This window comes from Malaclemys terrapin, chromosome 3 (genome assembly GCF_027887155.1).
Source record: "Malaclemys terrapin pileata isolate rMalTer1 chromosome 3, rMalTer1.hap1, whole genome shotgun sequence".
Classification (NCBI taxonomy): Eukaryota; Metazoa; Chordata; order Testudines; family Emydidae; genus Malaclemys; species Malaclemys terrapin.
Window position 1 is genome coordinate 96,736,581 of NC_071507.1, and position 15,824 is coordinate 96,752,404.

At 41.4% G+C, this 15,824-nt stretch overlaps 2 protein-coding genes and 1 long non-coding RNA gene across 6 annotated transcripts in view; 1 reads left to right on the forward strand and 2 right to left on the reverse strand.

The window, feature by feature from the left end:
- PLEKHG1 (pleckstrin homology and RhoGEF domain containing G1) overlaps positions 1-6,625 on the reverse strand; it is a 220,167-nt gene extending 213,542 nt beyond the window's left edge. For 3 of the 4 annotated variants that reach the window (XM_054023199.1, XM_054023197.1, XM_054023201.1), the window contains exon 1: positions 6,392-6,625. The gene's annotated coding sequence lies outside the window, so the exon portion shown is untranslated. Of the gene's footprint in view, positions 1-5,681; positions 5,822-6,391 lie in introns of those variants that run through there. The other variant, XM_054023200.1, reaches the window with a different exon arrangement.
- Positions 5,672-15,824, forward strand: part of LOC128834455 (uncharacterized) — a 57,258-nt gene continuing 47,105 nt past the window's right edge. Inside the window, exon 1 of the long non-coding RNA XR_008444429.1 lies at positions 5,672-5,880. This is a non-coding gene — a long non-coding RNA (uncharacterized LOC128834455). The remainder of the gene's footprint in view (positions 5,881-15,824) is intronic.
- IYD (iodotyrosine deiodinase) overlaps positions 14,783-15,824 on the reverse strand; it is a 133,958-nt gene continuing 132,916 nt past the window's right edge. Inside the window, exon 6 of the mRNA XM_054023206.1 lies at positions 14,783-15,744. Within this exon, the coding sequence (XP_053879181.1) occupies positions 15,701-15,744 (44 nt within the window). The 3' untranslated portion in view covers positions 14,783-15,700. The remainder of the gene's footprint in view (positions 15,745-15,824) is intronic.

The following is a 15,824-nucleotide window of genomic DNA, read 5'->3' on the forward strand; positions in this document are numbered from 1 at the left end:
TCAGTGATTTCCATGTCAGATGTTCTCACTCTGCAAGTAAAACAGTATCTTTTCCAATTGGCAGCCCTGCAAATTCAGTCCATGTTCATCACCACCATAGGTTCTTTGTGCCAAACTAAGTATTCAGTGACACTCCTACAGTCCTATTTTCTTCAAATTTGGTAGAGAGCTGAAGTGACTCCCACTCACCTTCTCTTAAAATTGCAGAACATATGGTGGGAATAAAAAAAATAGTAAAATGGTATTTTGTTACCAACATCAGCAAGTATGAAGACTCTGAAAAGAGTCAGGGAGTAGATCTGTTGCATAACTGAGTGCCATATTCTACCATTACTTTTCAGAGTAATACCATGCTTCAAATGTGTCTCATGTTTACAGTACACTAATGATTGTTGCTATTTTACATATTTGTAATGTATTTTTATTAATGCATTTCCAAGAAGCCTAAGGCAATTTAATTTCTACTGCAGTAATAATTAGTTTGCTTAGCAACTGTATGCAGATAAAATGTATTCCTCTAATACTCACCTAGAAAATTATTCTGTTGTAGGTTCTTGTTTATATTTTGCTTTGTATGCAGAGGACAAATTCCTTTAAACTAACTTAGAATTGTAAATGTTGATTTTTAGATTGTTTCTCAGATTTACTTTCATAGGAGGAATTCTGTAAATGTTTCCTTTATCATATCAAATGCTTTGATTTGAGTCTAAAAAAAGAAAACATGAATTCCATATTTCAGGTTATTTTTTAAAGTTGTGTTAATCAGTTGGAGTTTATTACACATTTTATAACACCCATTCTGAATGTTTTGTTTGTTTTTTAAAAACACAAAATCCAGTGCTGCACATTTAAATCTTAGAGATCTGACATCTATGAATTGCACAAAGAGAGAGAAATTCAATATACAAACTAATTTCAATTTGGCGTTTTTGGAGTGCTGTGGTTAATCTATGACAGTATTCTTTTAAAACACTAATAAGAGTTTATATTTGTCCCCCCAAGTTTATGATATCTTTGGTTACACTTCAACAGTTTTCCTAACCATAGGTTGCAGATGAAGCCATTATATAGATAGAGGCTGTGTCTACACTGATGCAGACCCACGTAATGCTGATGGTGGGTGAGCTACTATAGGCAGGGTACCAGCATTTTTACCACTGTCTCATCTGATTCCATTCAGAACATTAGTCATAGTAGTACATATTATGATAGCATCTGAAGACCTCAATCAGGATCAGAGCCCTGTTATGCTGAGTACTGTACAAATACAGAAAAGACAATATCCTTGCACTGGAGTGTTTACCGTCTAAAGCCCGAAATCAGGAAAACATGCTTATATGATATCCAATTTATTTCACTAGGACTTAAACATCCTTCCTGAATAGGCATCTCCCACCCAACAGGTGGGTGCCCTAACCACTGGGATACAGAGTCACACTCTCTCTCTCCCAATTACTACATAAGTATTCATCCACAGTGGAACAGCCAGAGAGAGAGAGAATGAATTGTGGGAGACCCCATGTCCACTCCTTCCCTGCTACGATCACTCTTTGATTATTTATCCACCATGGAACAGCTTCAACAGGAGAGACTAAGGGAGCCTAACATCAGAATATCCCACAGCCCAGTGCTTAGAGCATTCTCCTGAGAGGTGGGAGATCCACATTCACATCCTTTCTCCCCCTGTGGCAAGCAAGTACTCTAACCATTGGGCTAAAAGTCATAAGATGGGTGCTGGCACCACCTCCTCCTCTGCCATTTTGCGTGGAGCAAAGCAGGTGCCTAACTCATTCCTGCAAGAAACACCTTAGATGCCTGACTCCAGGTGATGGGTTCTTGTCCATGGACTGCTTAGCAGAGATAGGCGCCTAAGTCAGGGGTTCTCACAACAAATTTTTTGGTGACCTCAGAGTGCGGCCACCAACTCTTGCTGGTGGCCACTCTGACAATTTTTCCTAAAATATTTAATTAACTTTAGGAAAAACAAATAAATATGCATATGTATGTGTGTCCAAATCATTGTAATGTATTCATTGCAGACTCAATAATAAAAATAATGTACAGTTGTCTCTATTCTTTACTGGACCTAAACAGAAGAGAAATACAAATAAGTTGTTTTGCAGGTTTCGCTTGATTTTTTCTTAGACTTGCTAGTTAGTAAGTTTGCTACTGTGAAAAATTATATTTGTTAATATCAGTTTTCACAGCATACTTACTCAGCCCCAGCAAGCTGGGCGACAAAGTAAGCCCTGGATGGGGAGTTGGGTAGAGAGGTGGGGGGAACAGGGGTGATGGGGGGGCTGGAGAGGTCAGCAGTGACATGTTGGGGGGGGGAGCCTGGGAATAGATCTCCGGGGCCAAAGCCCGAAGCCCTCTGGCTGGGGGCTGGAGTCTGCCGCCGCACAGCCAGAGCCTGCCACCCAGCACCCCAGGGCTGACACCCAAGCACCACCACCCCCGGGAAAGTGGGAAACTCACACTGGTCGCCTATTCCTACAGTGTTTGTGGCTCCAGAAGTAGGCATGGATCAGCATTTGCTGGCGGCCCTGAGGGAGGGACCGCCTCTTTGCCCCTCCCACAATCAGCACCCAGGGAGGCTGTGGCTGCAAGAAAAGCCCCTGGTGGCCACATTTGAGAAACGCTGGCCTAATTCCAGGCTCCTGGAAGGCATCTACCTCTGTGAGAGGGGCAGGGCTTAAGACACACGCCTCTCATCAGCATCTCCTGTTGGCTAGCTTAGCTAGCTCTTTGCCTAGCATGCTGGCTTTTGTGCATCACATTCTTAGGTACTTATCTTTCCCCATTTATCATATAGGGATCCTAGGTGCCTAAGTCAGCTTTGTGAATTTTAGCATTGTTCCTGTGATTTTCTAGGTGCTATGATGCGCAGCAATGCAACACATAAGGCCTTGTCTACACTCAAAACACTACACTGCAGCTGTGCCACTGTACCACTTTAATGTAAAACACTACCTTTGCCAATGGGAGGACTTCTCCCATCAGTGTAGGTAATCCACCTCCCCAAGAGGCGGTAGCTAGGTTGATGGAAGAATTCTTTCCCCCCATGGATTTTTTCACATCCTCAAGCAATGTAGATGGGTCCACTTAACTTTTTAGTGTAGACGAGGCCTAAATCCTTTCATGGATCCTACTCTTACATCCTGTTCAAGGAAAGTAAAAAGATGAAGATGACTCACAGCAAGTAAGGTTACTTCTTTGTGATTTCCATAAATAATGGAAGCAGAGGTCCTCTACTGAAAAGATCTCAAAAGCCATGTATTAAATCATCTTTTACCTGGGCTTCACTTCAAAGGTGCACATAAATATGCAAGTTAAATAAATCCTCTCCCTCTGTTCCACAAAGCACTAACAATCTGGACAGAGATTAACCCTTTAGAAGCTACATTTCTAAACTTCCCTTTCTAAATGCGATTCTAACAATTAAAAGGCATTCTAGTTAAGAAATCTTGTTTCACCATCTATTAAAATAAGGACAATTTGTGGCAAGCTTTCAAAGAGTTGCACAGGATTTTCAAAAGGAGAAATATTTGACCCCAAACTTAAGGCAGTTTGAAAGGTATATTCTGTATAATTCTAACAGAGCTTTCCCTCTTTGGAAAGACCAAAGAATTATGGTAAATATCAGAAAGAACAAACACTAGTATATTAATGACAGAGAAGTTATAACAACGAGGAGTACTTGTGGCACCTTAGAGACTAACAAATTTAGTTACAGAAGTCCTAAACTTTATAACATATAAATTCACCAACGTCCCACTGTACATTGTTTAAACTTTTAGAAATATCCGATAATATGTTAATACCATGGTAATATGACAAACATTTAATATTGAAGCTACTGAAACATTCTCAGAGCATTGTGCATAGTTTCCAGTTTGTCAACTTTGTCAGGGAGAGGGAAGCTAAAGTGAATATTTGGATGTATAAGGGAACCATTTAATGCCTTCTAGGGGCAAGAACTTCAGCTTCCCCCACCCCTCCCCCCACTATTCTAAAAGAAGCATCTGTGAAGTTAATGAGATTTAATTGTATTCATATTTTGTGTATATTTTCAGCCAAAGCATCCATGTGCATCTTTAAAAATTCTCAGAATTAAGACAACTGCATGCCACAAAAATCAGAAGTTTAAAAATAAAGCTTAAGACAGTTACATGTGTACCTTTCTAACCACAATAAGTTATACATCCAGTAGTTGCTACAGCCAAATTTAGCTTTGTACAAGCTAACAGGATTCCTTTATAAATTTAGCTAGAGGCTTGAGCAACAAACATTTGTAGAAATCTGAACCACAAGTGTTAGGCAGTTCCCTCCAAGCAGGAAACAGGCAAAGAAGACTACTACTAATATAGAGTTAGTATTAATTATTATTTTTAAATCACATAATCATTGTGATTTATGTAGGCAGTTTCATGTCATTATTTGCTCACACTTTTGATCCACTCCTAATGTTGTTTGTAAGGGCAAGAAATAAGTTAAATCCCAACTGTATCAGTATCCTAATTAACAGTTAAAGGGGAAAAAACATACCAGGAACCAGCCCAATGTAAAATTGTATTTTGTTCCAGGCCCTTTGCTCCTCATGCTGGGAGTGCTGTGGCCTTGCAAAGAAAAGGAGAAATGAAGTGAATCATCTTATTCAACAATGACCCTTTGGCTGATTTAAGGATTGGAGTTGATGGGTTCTGAAGGGCTCCCATTCTATCCTTCCAGAAGGACAACAGCTGTGACATAAGGCCTTCAGAGTCAGGAAAAGAAACCAAGGACAGGGAACTTGGAAATTGTCAGGGCTCCAAAAGGGAAACAGGAAGACTAGCACCTCACCCAAAAGAGAATATATATATACGAATACGATTGGTCACATTTTTAAATGCTTTAGGGAACAGACACCAGAACCAAATGGACACTAACTATATATATTTTAAAAGAGCCAGGTTTAATAAAAATACATTAGAATTTGTAGAGTTTAATTCCAAATAATTAACACCAAGCATTTGGGCTTTAATAACATGTGGTCCAAAACAGAGGCATTATGCAACCTGTATTAAATTTTCAGTAATTTGATAATGCAGTATGTTAAATGTTAATGAAAACTACTTCCGGTGCTGTGTGTACAAAATATCTCCTTTGCTCAGATTTAAGATCACACTTAATTGTAGCCAAACACAAAATACTTTTGTGGACAAAAATAGCTGAATATTGTTTGTACACTTCATAAATATATTACACACAGGATGCTTTACTACCTGATGTGATATGCCTGCAGTGCATTATTTACACTTCAGATTTTTTGCAGTGCTGGAGTAGAAAGAGAGGGGCCACATAAAGAAGGAGGATAGTCCAAACAACTTCTAAGTTGATGGATTTTCCTCATTAAAAGCAAATATAACTGAAGGGATGGGCTAGAGTTTAAAAAAAAAATCCCCGTTTCTGAAATGTTATCGGCACAATAACTCTTCCACTGGCTTACACTTATCAGTGAATACCTAGGCAGAAGAGTGGCAGTAGCTACCTGCTTAGGAAAGCTAGTACGATTAAAGCAATAGTTTGTCCCCTGCCTCAGATGCCGGAGTTTAACGAAGTTGAAACTCCAGATGTTTCTCTCCAGCCCCAGCCACGCTTGCTGCAGTCCCCTATGTTACAACCTAAAGGCTCGTGCTCACCAGCAAAACTCGCAACCGTGCAAAGGAACCGCGTCCCCCTTTCCACACGAGTGACACACCACCAAGAGCGCGCACAGGACTGCGGGCCACGCCGGCCCCGCAACAGAGACGTGCCAGCCGGGACACAAGAGGATTTGAGACTATCCGTGCAACGAGCCCCCCAGCCCAGTCACAGCGCGGCTGCCCCGCCTCTCTTCAGGTAACAAACGCGAAACGAATCCCCCGGGATCTTGAGCCACGCGCAGGGGAGGGGAGCGGCCTCGCTTCTGAAGCGGCGCCCGTGTCTGTCTCCAAGCGCCCAAGAGACGCGTCCCCCCCCCCCCGCAGGGTCAGGCAGGGCAAGTGACCCCGCGGGCGGTGGTTTAGCCCTGCGGTACCCGGGCGGGTGCGCAGCGGCTCCCACACACGCCGCTTTCCGCCCCCGCGGAATCAGGCCGCCCTTCTTCCCCGCCGCCTCTGCCCCCAACCCAGCCCCACCGCTGCCTGCTCCGAAGCAGCCTGACAATGGTCCCCAGTAGCAGCCGCCGTTGCTGGGATAGGGGGACCCAGCCGGTTCCCTGCAGCCCCGCTTCTCCCCTGCGCGCTCGGGGAGAGGACACCCATTTGCACTGCCTCGGAGGGGAGAGCGCGAGCGCTCGGGGCTCCCCGGGGAGAGCGGGAGAAGCGGTAGCTCTGCGACAGCCCCGGGCACGGGCAGGAGAACGCGCTACCTGAGGGTTCGCATCAGTGGAGGAGGAAACCTGCTCCGCAGGACAAAGCGCTCGCTCGCTCGCTCTCCCCGGGATGCCGGCGGCAGCTCCCAGCCGCTCCTGACTGGCGTCCCCCAGTCAGCCCCGCACACCCCCTGAGTGTTTAAATCCGGGGGCGGGGGTCGGAGCGCGCTGGTCTCCTGCAGTCGCGCCGAGGCTCGCCGGCGTTAGGTGTCCAACCCGCAGCGCCTCGTCCTCTGGCGGCTCCTGCCGCTCCGCTCAGGCTCTGGGGCAGCAGCTTATTCTCCAAACTTCCTGCTCCTCCCGTGCGGCCGGGGCGGCTCGTAAAACTCCCCCTTCCCCTCCTCCAGCCGCAGCTCTGCCCGCGGGCTCAGCCCCTCCCCAGGGAGGCCCGGCTCGGCCTCCGGCTGCAGCTGACTTCCCCCCGAAAGGGGGGGAGGGAGATTAACCACTTGGACTTGGTTCTGGAGCGAAGCCAAAGAGAACAGTCAAATTACAGCCCGCTGGAAAAAAAAACTCAGCTACTGTTTTCACACACACAAAGCAAGCACTCCACTACTTTCCGGGGGCTTCCTTCCTGGCCTGGGCTAAACTTACAGCCTTTCCCTTGTGGGGGGTTTTTTTCCCTTTTAAACGCCCCCCACCCCCATGGAGAGTGACTAGCTTCTTACACTTTAAATCACGCTACTAGTGTCTGCATCCCAAGAGGAAACTCACATACTGGAGAGTGGAGACACACCCTTTGATGTTGCATGATGATAAACCAGACCTTGTCCCTTTAAAAAATTATAAGACGATGATTAAAGGAGTAATTGCGTCTCTTGTCATTTAGTTTAGGCTATTAACAGGGGAAAGGGACACTGTCAACTTGAAATCTAGTCAATTTTAAAAAAAGTTCAAAGTGCCTTTGCATACTACACCTGTCCCAAGTCTCCTTGGTAGTTTTGTGGCTTTACAATCACATTTTCCTATTTTAAACATGTTTTTTTCTGTTTTCTGTTGCTTTGTGAAAGATCCACTCAAACAAAGGAAACTGCCTAACAAAAGTGTAACATAAAGCCCCAGTCCTACATCACAATGAGACTCTGTGGCCAAGCAGTCTCACTGAAGGCAATGGGACACAGGGATCAAGCTGTCAGAACATCCTGATGCAGGATCAGGGCCTAACTGATCATACCAAGAAAAATTGAAACTGACTATGCACCATTGCAATCAAATGCACAAAGTTAATTAAATGAAATAAGTAGAGAGAGATTTATTTTCTTCAAATTGTTTTCCATTTATACTATTTTAGGTATTATAAACATAGCAGGTAAATAATTTTAAGGCTGAAAAGTGATATACTTTCCACCTGTGCTATTTGTTTACTCTTTGTGTCTCTCTCAGCTTGGACAATTAGTCAGTTTCAGTTCTGAAGTGGCCTACTTGAATACCAGCCTGGTTCACTTTTTGTAACTCTTAGCTAGTCAATTTTGCTATCAGATTTCTCAGCCTTGCCAACATCAAGGGTTCAAAAATCTTGAGTCAAAAACCCAAGTGACTTAACATTTATGAAATTTTTAAAAATAATAATTTGTCTTATTTCTATTTTCTTCTGGTTTTTCAGCTTTTAAGATTCATATTTTCAAGCACTGAAGTAAATTACACTGACCTAAGTGCCAGTGTGGACAGTGCTATGTTGGTGGGAGAGCTTCTCCTGCTGACATAGCTATCGCTGCTCATGGGAGCTAGAGTAATTAAATCGACAGGAGTCCCAGCGGCTTAGAGCATCTGCACTAGCAGCACTACAGCAGTGCAGCTGAAAGCTCTGTCGTGTAGCCTTAGTGTCTTCTGCAGTTTCCATCTCTGTGGTATATAAAATCCCAATTCAAGAGAGCGTGTAAGCAACTGCTTAACCTTAACATGTGCTTAAGCACCCTTCCTGAATAGGGTGCTTTTCTAATTAAGGCCTAAGTCTCCAATCCTGCAAGTTGTTCCCCCATACCATGTCCATGCAAAACAATTTGCTTTCAATGTGTTTCAAGTAAGAAAAGCAGAGAACATAAATGCAATAGAAAGCACAAATACAATGTGAATGCATATTATAATTATTCTTACTTCCAATTAAACTAAAGGGGAGTTTTAAATTAAAATATATTCAGTAGCATTTCCTCGCTTTCCACCAACATTTCACATTCTCCCGCTAACAAAACCCCTTTGCATATAAAACCTCGCTCCATAATTTTCATCAAAGAAGAGGTCTTTCATTTTTGTGGTATGCTACAGATTCTCCCTGTGCTTATGCTAAATATATGGCATATGGTATGTGAGTGATTTTAGCCATTTAGGATGTTCAAATATATAGACAGAACAGTAATGTGACTAGTTAGTTAGTTTCAATATTCACCCTAATCTTAACTATTCTTGCTAGAATTCTGAAAATAACTAATGGTTTGTCCAGATCTCTTAATGCACCATTTTTAAAGTGTTAAAAACTCCCCCAAAACTTACATATAGCATATACTGTCTCAAATGAGGAGTGAATTTAATAATTAAAAAGGCCAATATTTTCTTATAAATCCACATTGGCACTGTTTGAAAACAAAGTTTTGCATTTAGCCCATAATGGAGATACATCGTCTTTTCAATCTAGAAAAAAAAAAGTAAATCTCCCCAGGAAATTTTCCTTAATGATAACCACTCCTATAAATAACATTTCTTTATATAACAGGGTTACAACTGGTTCTCACTTATGGGTAAGTCCCTGCTCCATCCTCCAATCATAGAATCATAGAATATCAGGATTGGAAGGGACCTCAGGAGGTCATCTAGTCCAACCCCCTGCTCAAAGCAGGACCAATTCCCAACTAAATCATCCCAGCCAGGGCTTTGTCAAGCCTGACCTTAAAAACCTCTAAGGAAGGAGATTCCACCACCTCCCTAGGTAACCTATTCCAGTGCTTCACCACCCTCCTGTTGAAAAAGTTTTTCCTAATATCCAATCTAAACCTCTCTCACTGCAACTTGAGACCATTACTCCTTGTGTCATCTGCTACCACTGAGAACAGTGTAGATCCATCCTCTTTGGAACCCCCTTTTAGGTAGTTGAAAGCAGCTATCAAATCCCCCCTCATTCTTCTCTTCTGCAGACTAAACAATCCCAGTTCCCTCAGCCTCTCCTCATAAGTCATGTGCTCCAGCACCCTAATCATTTTTGTTGCCCTCTGCTGGACTCTTTCCAATTTTTCCACATCCTTCTTCTAGTGTGGAGTCCAAAACTGGACACAGTACTCCAGATGAGGCCTCACCAATGTCAAATAGAGGGAAATGATCACGTCCCTCAATCTGCTGGAAATGCCCCTACTTATACAGCCCAAAATGCCATTAGCCTTCTTGGCAACAAGGGAACACTGTTGACTTATATCGAGGTTCTCGTCCACTGTAACCCCTTGGTCCTTTTCTGCAGAACTGCTGCCTACCCACTCAGTCCCTAGTCTGTAACAGTGAATGGGATTCTTCCATCCTAAGTGTAGGATTCTGCGCTTGTCCTTGTTGAACTTCATCAGGTTTCTTTTGGCCCAATCCTCTAATCTGTCTAGGTCCCTCTGTATCCAATCCCTACCCTCCAGTGTATCTACCACTCCTCCCAGTTTAGTGTCATCTGCAAACTTGCTGAGGGTGCAATCCACGCCATCCTCCAGATTATAAATGAAAATATTGAACAAACCGGCCCCAGGACCGACCTTTGGGGCACTCCGCTTGATACTGGCTGCCAACTAGACATGGAGCCATTGATCACTACCTGTTGAGCCTGACGTTCTAGCCAGCTTTCTATCCACCTTATAGTCCAGTCATCCAGCCCATACTTCTTTAACTTGCTGGCATGAATACTGTGGGAGACCGTATCAAAAGCTTTACTAAAGTCAAGTAATAACACATCCACTGCTTTCCCCTCATCCACAGAGCCAGTTATGTCCTCATAGAAGGCAATTAGGTTAGTCAGGCATGACTTGCCCTTGGTGAATCCATGCTGACTGTTCCTGATCACTTTCCTCTCCTCTAAATGCTTCAGAATTGATTCCTTGAGGACCTGCTCCATGATTTTTCCAGGGACTGAGGTGAGGCTGACTGGCCTGTAGTTCCCTGGATTTTCCTTCTTTCCTTTTTTAAAGATGGGTACTACATTAGCCTTTTTCCAGTCATCCGGGACCTCCCCTAATCACCATGAATTTTCAAGAATAATGGCCAATGGCTCTACAATCACATCCGCCAACTCCTTCAGCACCCTCGGATGCAGCACATCTGGCCTCATGGACTTGTGCTCGTCCAGTTTTTCTAAATAGTCCAAAACCACTTCTTTCTCCACAAAGGGCTGGTCACCTCCTCCCCATACTGTGCTGCCCAGTGCAGCAGTCTGGATGCTGACCTTGTTTGTGAAGACAGAGGCAAAAAAAGCATTGAGTACATTAGCTTTTTCCACATCCTCTGTCACTAGAAAGCCTAGTTCAAGGTTGTCCCATGTGTCATTTGAAAGATAAATTCCTCAGATTTGCAGTTAAATCCTAGTTTGTGCTATAACCTCACTATCAGAAGAACATGACTATTTTTAATATAGATAATCCTCAAATGGGTTCCAAGTACCTCCTTGACTATATCTGGTATATTCTAGTTAGGTTTCTATGCTTGAAATGAATCCCCTTCTTACTGAACTGTCACTGTTCTTGCACATGAGAAGGACAGATCATAGAGAGGCTGCACTCTGCAATTAGTGCTATGGAAAAGTGCTCTAGTAGTCTACAGATGTTCTCACTGCAGCAGCATGGATTGGTACAGAGATAAGGCCAGGGTGTGATGAGGGAGTCTGCAAACAATACTGATCCCCTAGCCAATAAATCCCTGCATTGTGTGGCTGCTCCATGCCCTGAATTTATGCTTGGAAAAAAGGATTCAATTTTCAGTCCCAAAGAATTTGGCCCTTTACATTGCTGAATGAGGAAAAATACCTCTAATAGATGTTCTGGTCTTTTTTTGGAAGGTAGAATTAGGGAATTTTCTCTGCCATTGGGGGGAAAAAATTCATCTTTCAAAAATTACAGATCTGTTGCATCTTACGCGCATTTAACATGTGCGAATTCAGCTTTACGCGGTCAGCAAAAAAAAAAAAAAAGAAAAAAAAAGAGAGAGAAAAATAACAATTTAAATACTGTTCCTGTAGTGCGGGCAATTCCGCCTGCCATTACACTCAATGTAATTTTGACTATATGCAGTTTTTGCTTTACGCGCTGACCGCAGAACGTAACCCGAGCATAAGATGAGACAGACCTGTATATTCTTTGTACCAAAGTACAGCTTGGTGCATTTTAATTTGCATATAATTTTTGGTTGATTCAGGGCAAATTAAAATGAATGATGTTACATACATCTCAGTGCTAGAGATATGCAGGCAAAAGAGTCATGTTATCCCATGTCTTTTGAAGCAGTTAGAAATTGTACAGTTTCTGGAAATGTATATTGAAGGCACTAGTGGGTCTGTTCCGTGTGGAATTCTCTTCAGACTCAAACTTTGTCTATTAGGGAAAATCTCCAAGAAGAGTGTTTCCCTCCTAAGTCCTGGATATGAATTACTCTAATTTCTATTAGCTTGTATCAAAAATATCTGACCTTCTGTTGAAGTATCCAACTCTCTCCAGATGATGAGTGGCCGATAGAATATGATCATTGTTGCAGACAGAATTACAGAGGTGTAAGAATCAAGCAATATAACATTTTCCAAAGTGGAATGTATGGGATAAATTGTGAATTCCTCAGCTAATCATACTGTAATCATAGACTCATAGATTTTAAGGCCAGAAGAGACCATCATGATCATCTAGTCCAGGGATCAGCAGCCTTTCAGAAGTGGTGTGCCGAGTTTTCATTTATTCACTCTAATTTAAGGTTTTGCGTGCCAGTAATACATTTTAACATTTTTAGAAGGTCTCTTTCTATAAGTCTATAATATATAACTAAACTATTGTTGTATGTAAAGTAAATAAGGTTTTTAAAATGTTTAAGAAGCTTCATTTAAAATTAAATTAAGATGCAGAGCCCTCCGGACCAGTGGCCAGGACCCGGGCAGTGTGAGTGACACTGAAAATCAGCTTGCGTGCCGCCTTCGGCACGTGTGCCATAGGTTGCCTGCCCCTGATCTAGTCTGACCTCCTGGACATTTCAGGCCACAGTACCTTACCCACCCTCTCCTGTAATAAACCAATCCATGGTATTATCATCAAAACTTTCAGAGCATTGAGTATTGGTAGTGAAGAATTTCTGGACAGGAGGCTCTTTGATTCCTCTTACCTTGATGTGGCATCTCTGTATAACAACATTTCTTTTGTCAATACTGTATTTTCCTTTCTACATGAATGTCCATTCACATCAACTGCACAGAGTATGGCAGGACTGTGTATATCTATGAGGCCAGCTTTATCAAAACTATGTACATTATTTCAATATAATAACAGTACTGCACTAGCGTAATCATTGTGTTATCACCTGACCTTCCTCATTAGAGCCCTGGTTCAGCAAAACACTTAGCGCATGTCTGTACTACAGACTTCTGGCAGCATAGCTATTGTGATCTCTGACAGACATCACTGCCAACAAAAGGGCCTTGTGTCGAAGTTACAAGTGTACAGTACTGGCAAAACTGCTTTTTCTGGGATAGCTTATTTTGCTCATAGGGGTGCACAACTTTGTCGGTATAACCGTGTCCACACTAGAAGAATTTTGCTGATATAGTATTCCTATACTGGTAAAGCGGTTCTAAAGTAGACTTAGTCCTAGGTGTGCTTTCACTCTATGCATCCGAAGAAGTGAGGTTTATACTCACGAAAGCTTATGCCCAAATAAATCTGTTAGTCTTTAAGGTGCCACCAGACTCTTTGTTGTTTTAGTCCTAGGTGTGCACTTATCTGTAAGCCCATTACATAGATTCACCCTGCTCAGCTTTGCTGTGCCAAAAGATAAACATATGGTTCAATGTTTTGCTGAATCAGGGTCTGTGGAACAAATGCTCTTAGGAGATCCAAATGAATATAAATGTACACACAAAAGTTAGAAATGTGCCATCTTTTGATAGCATAAAACCACTATACACCAAAAAAGCAGAAGAAGAAATGCACCACAATTCTGCTTGTGGGGAAAAAAAAGTCTGCAGAAACAAAGAACTGCATGTGTTCTGTAAGGGTGCGGCTTAGGAAAATAGATGTTGTGTAAACATGGGCACTCACCAACTACGCTGTATTGACAAACCCTGTGATGTATTTTCTTCATAGCATCAAAGTAAACAACTCCACCTCTGAGACAGATTCATTGTCAGGCATGAGGACACTTATCTGCTTTGCAAGACTAATTGTTAAGCAGGTTTTTGGAATTACACCTACACTTAATATTGCAAAAGTTAATGTAGAGTGAGGTATGAGCATAGGAACAAATACATTAGTTAATTTGTGATAAAGGCAGGTGTCAGTATTTTGACAGTTTGTGGAAAAATATTCCATAGCCCTGGGAAAATATACTAAGATTGTTGCCGTATGAAGAACTCTCAAAATAATTTGATAACAGTACAGGAGCAGTCTTAAAACATAGCCGTAGTTGAAACAAGTTCCATTGCGTTTTGGCTATCTGGCCTTCATGCTTTAGTTCATGAATTTAGTTATAACAAAAATAGATGCTATCCACACTCAGTGAAAACACACTAAAGCCATTTTCAGCCACAGTTGAATTTTAAACTATTTATAAAAACATTTGTTAAACTGAGTTAAAGACTTGGGAAGACGTGGCCAAAGTTGATTTTTGATTGATTTGCTATGTTTTAAATTATTGACTCTGCACATAGAAAGATTACACTATAATGGTTGCGGGTCATACTTTAGATCATTAAAGCCTCAATCCTGTAACACTTGTGCACATTATTAATTGTTTTGGAGTTCAATGGAACTGTTCAGGTGTTGCAGGATAAAAACGTGGGTTTGTATTTCAAGAATTGTATTTAAGACATTAAGGTTGAATGCCAAAGCTTAAAAACCAACGAGTCTTCTATAGCTGAAGGCACAGTTATGTATCCATAATTATATCTGCAATTAATTGTGTGTACAAATACTACCATTAATATATGGTGGCATAGATATTCAGATGCCAAAATAACAGTGTTTGCATCTGTAATTAGTTGTGGGCTCAGTTTTGTACAAAAAGAGGGAGATTTTCAAAATCAGTCCTTAAAGGTTTCAGATTTCCAATAATTAAATTAATAGTTGTTTAGCTAAATATTGCCCTTATGTTAATTCACCAGTACAAAAGTAATTCATGTTCTCCTGAGTTGAGGCTGTTGTGTTTAGGATGGTTGTAGGGTCATATGCTGGTCAAGAGAAATCCGATATCAAAAGGGGCTTTATTTCATTTAAATTTATGAACTTTGTTTATATTTAGTGGTTATACTTAGCTCTAGGATACACAAACTTTAAATGTCAGCAGGGAACGGTGACTGCACCTTTTGGTCCTTTTAGGTTAATTAAACATCAACATTACTTTTTTCCCAAATTGACAAAGTGAATAACAATATTTTCATAAAATAATTGTTGAGAGGTAGATAGGAGTTGCCAGACTTTTGCATATACAGTCATCAAACTACATTCCAAAAGTATATTTATCCCTCATCTAGCACTATAAGTTTTTGGAGTCTCATTGCGCTGCTTGAATGATTTGTCTGACAATTTTGTTCTGTTGTATCAGTCACTGAGATCTGCAATAAGGCAAGAGATGCAAGTAGCATCAATAGTCATTTCAAAGAGAATCATGGCCTTTAAGAAGCAGACTATCAACTCTTCATTTATTCTAGTTGTGATCACTTTATGTAATTAGATTGATTGTATTAATAATTTGAGCATGAAAAGTAAAATGTGATCACCACTGGCTTGTGTTAAAATCCTGCAAATGTTTAAACATGCTGAAATTACTGCAAAACTCATGTGAGTAAGATTACAAACATGCTTAAGACTTTGCTGAATCAAGGCCTTATACTGTATTTATCAGGGGCCATTTCTCTATACGAGTAAGCCTTCTTTAATATTTCATGTCTTCTCAATATACAGAATTGCTTGAAACCTTCACAAAAACATACATGTTCCACAATGAAACACAGTCAGTCCTGTTATACATTTTATAAAATTAACTTCAGGTTCAAATAATCCATGGAAAGATCAAGGTCAGACACTCTACTTTGTTGTCAGCCCAAGTCTATAATTCCACAGGAGCCTTGATCCTTCACTTCCTTATTTTATGTTCCACTTCTCAGTAGATAATAGACTCCTGTTTTTTGACAGGATACTTCTGTTCTACAGAAGGGAAACAAAAGGTTTTCATCTGGCATTTCAGAAAACATGTCCATCCACACACTTAAAAAAGAACAAACCAA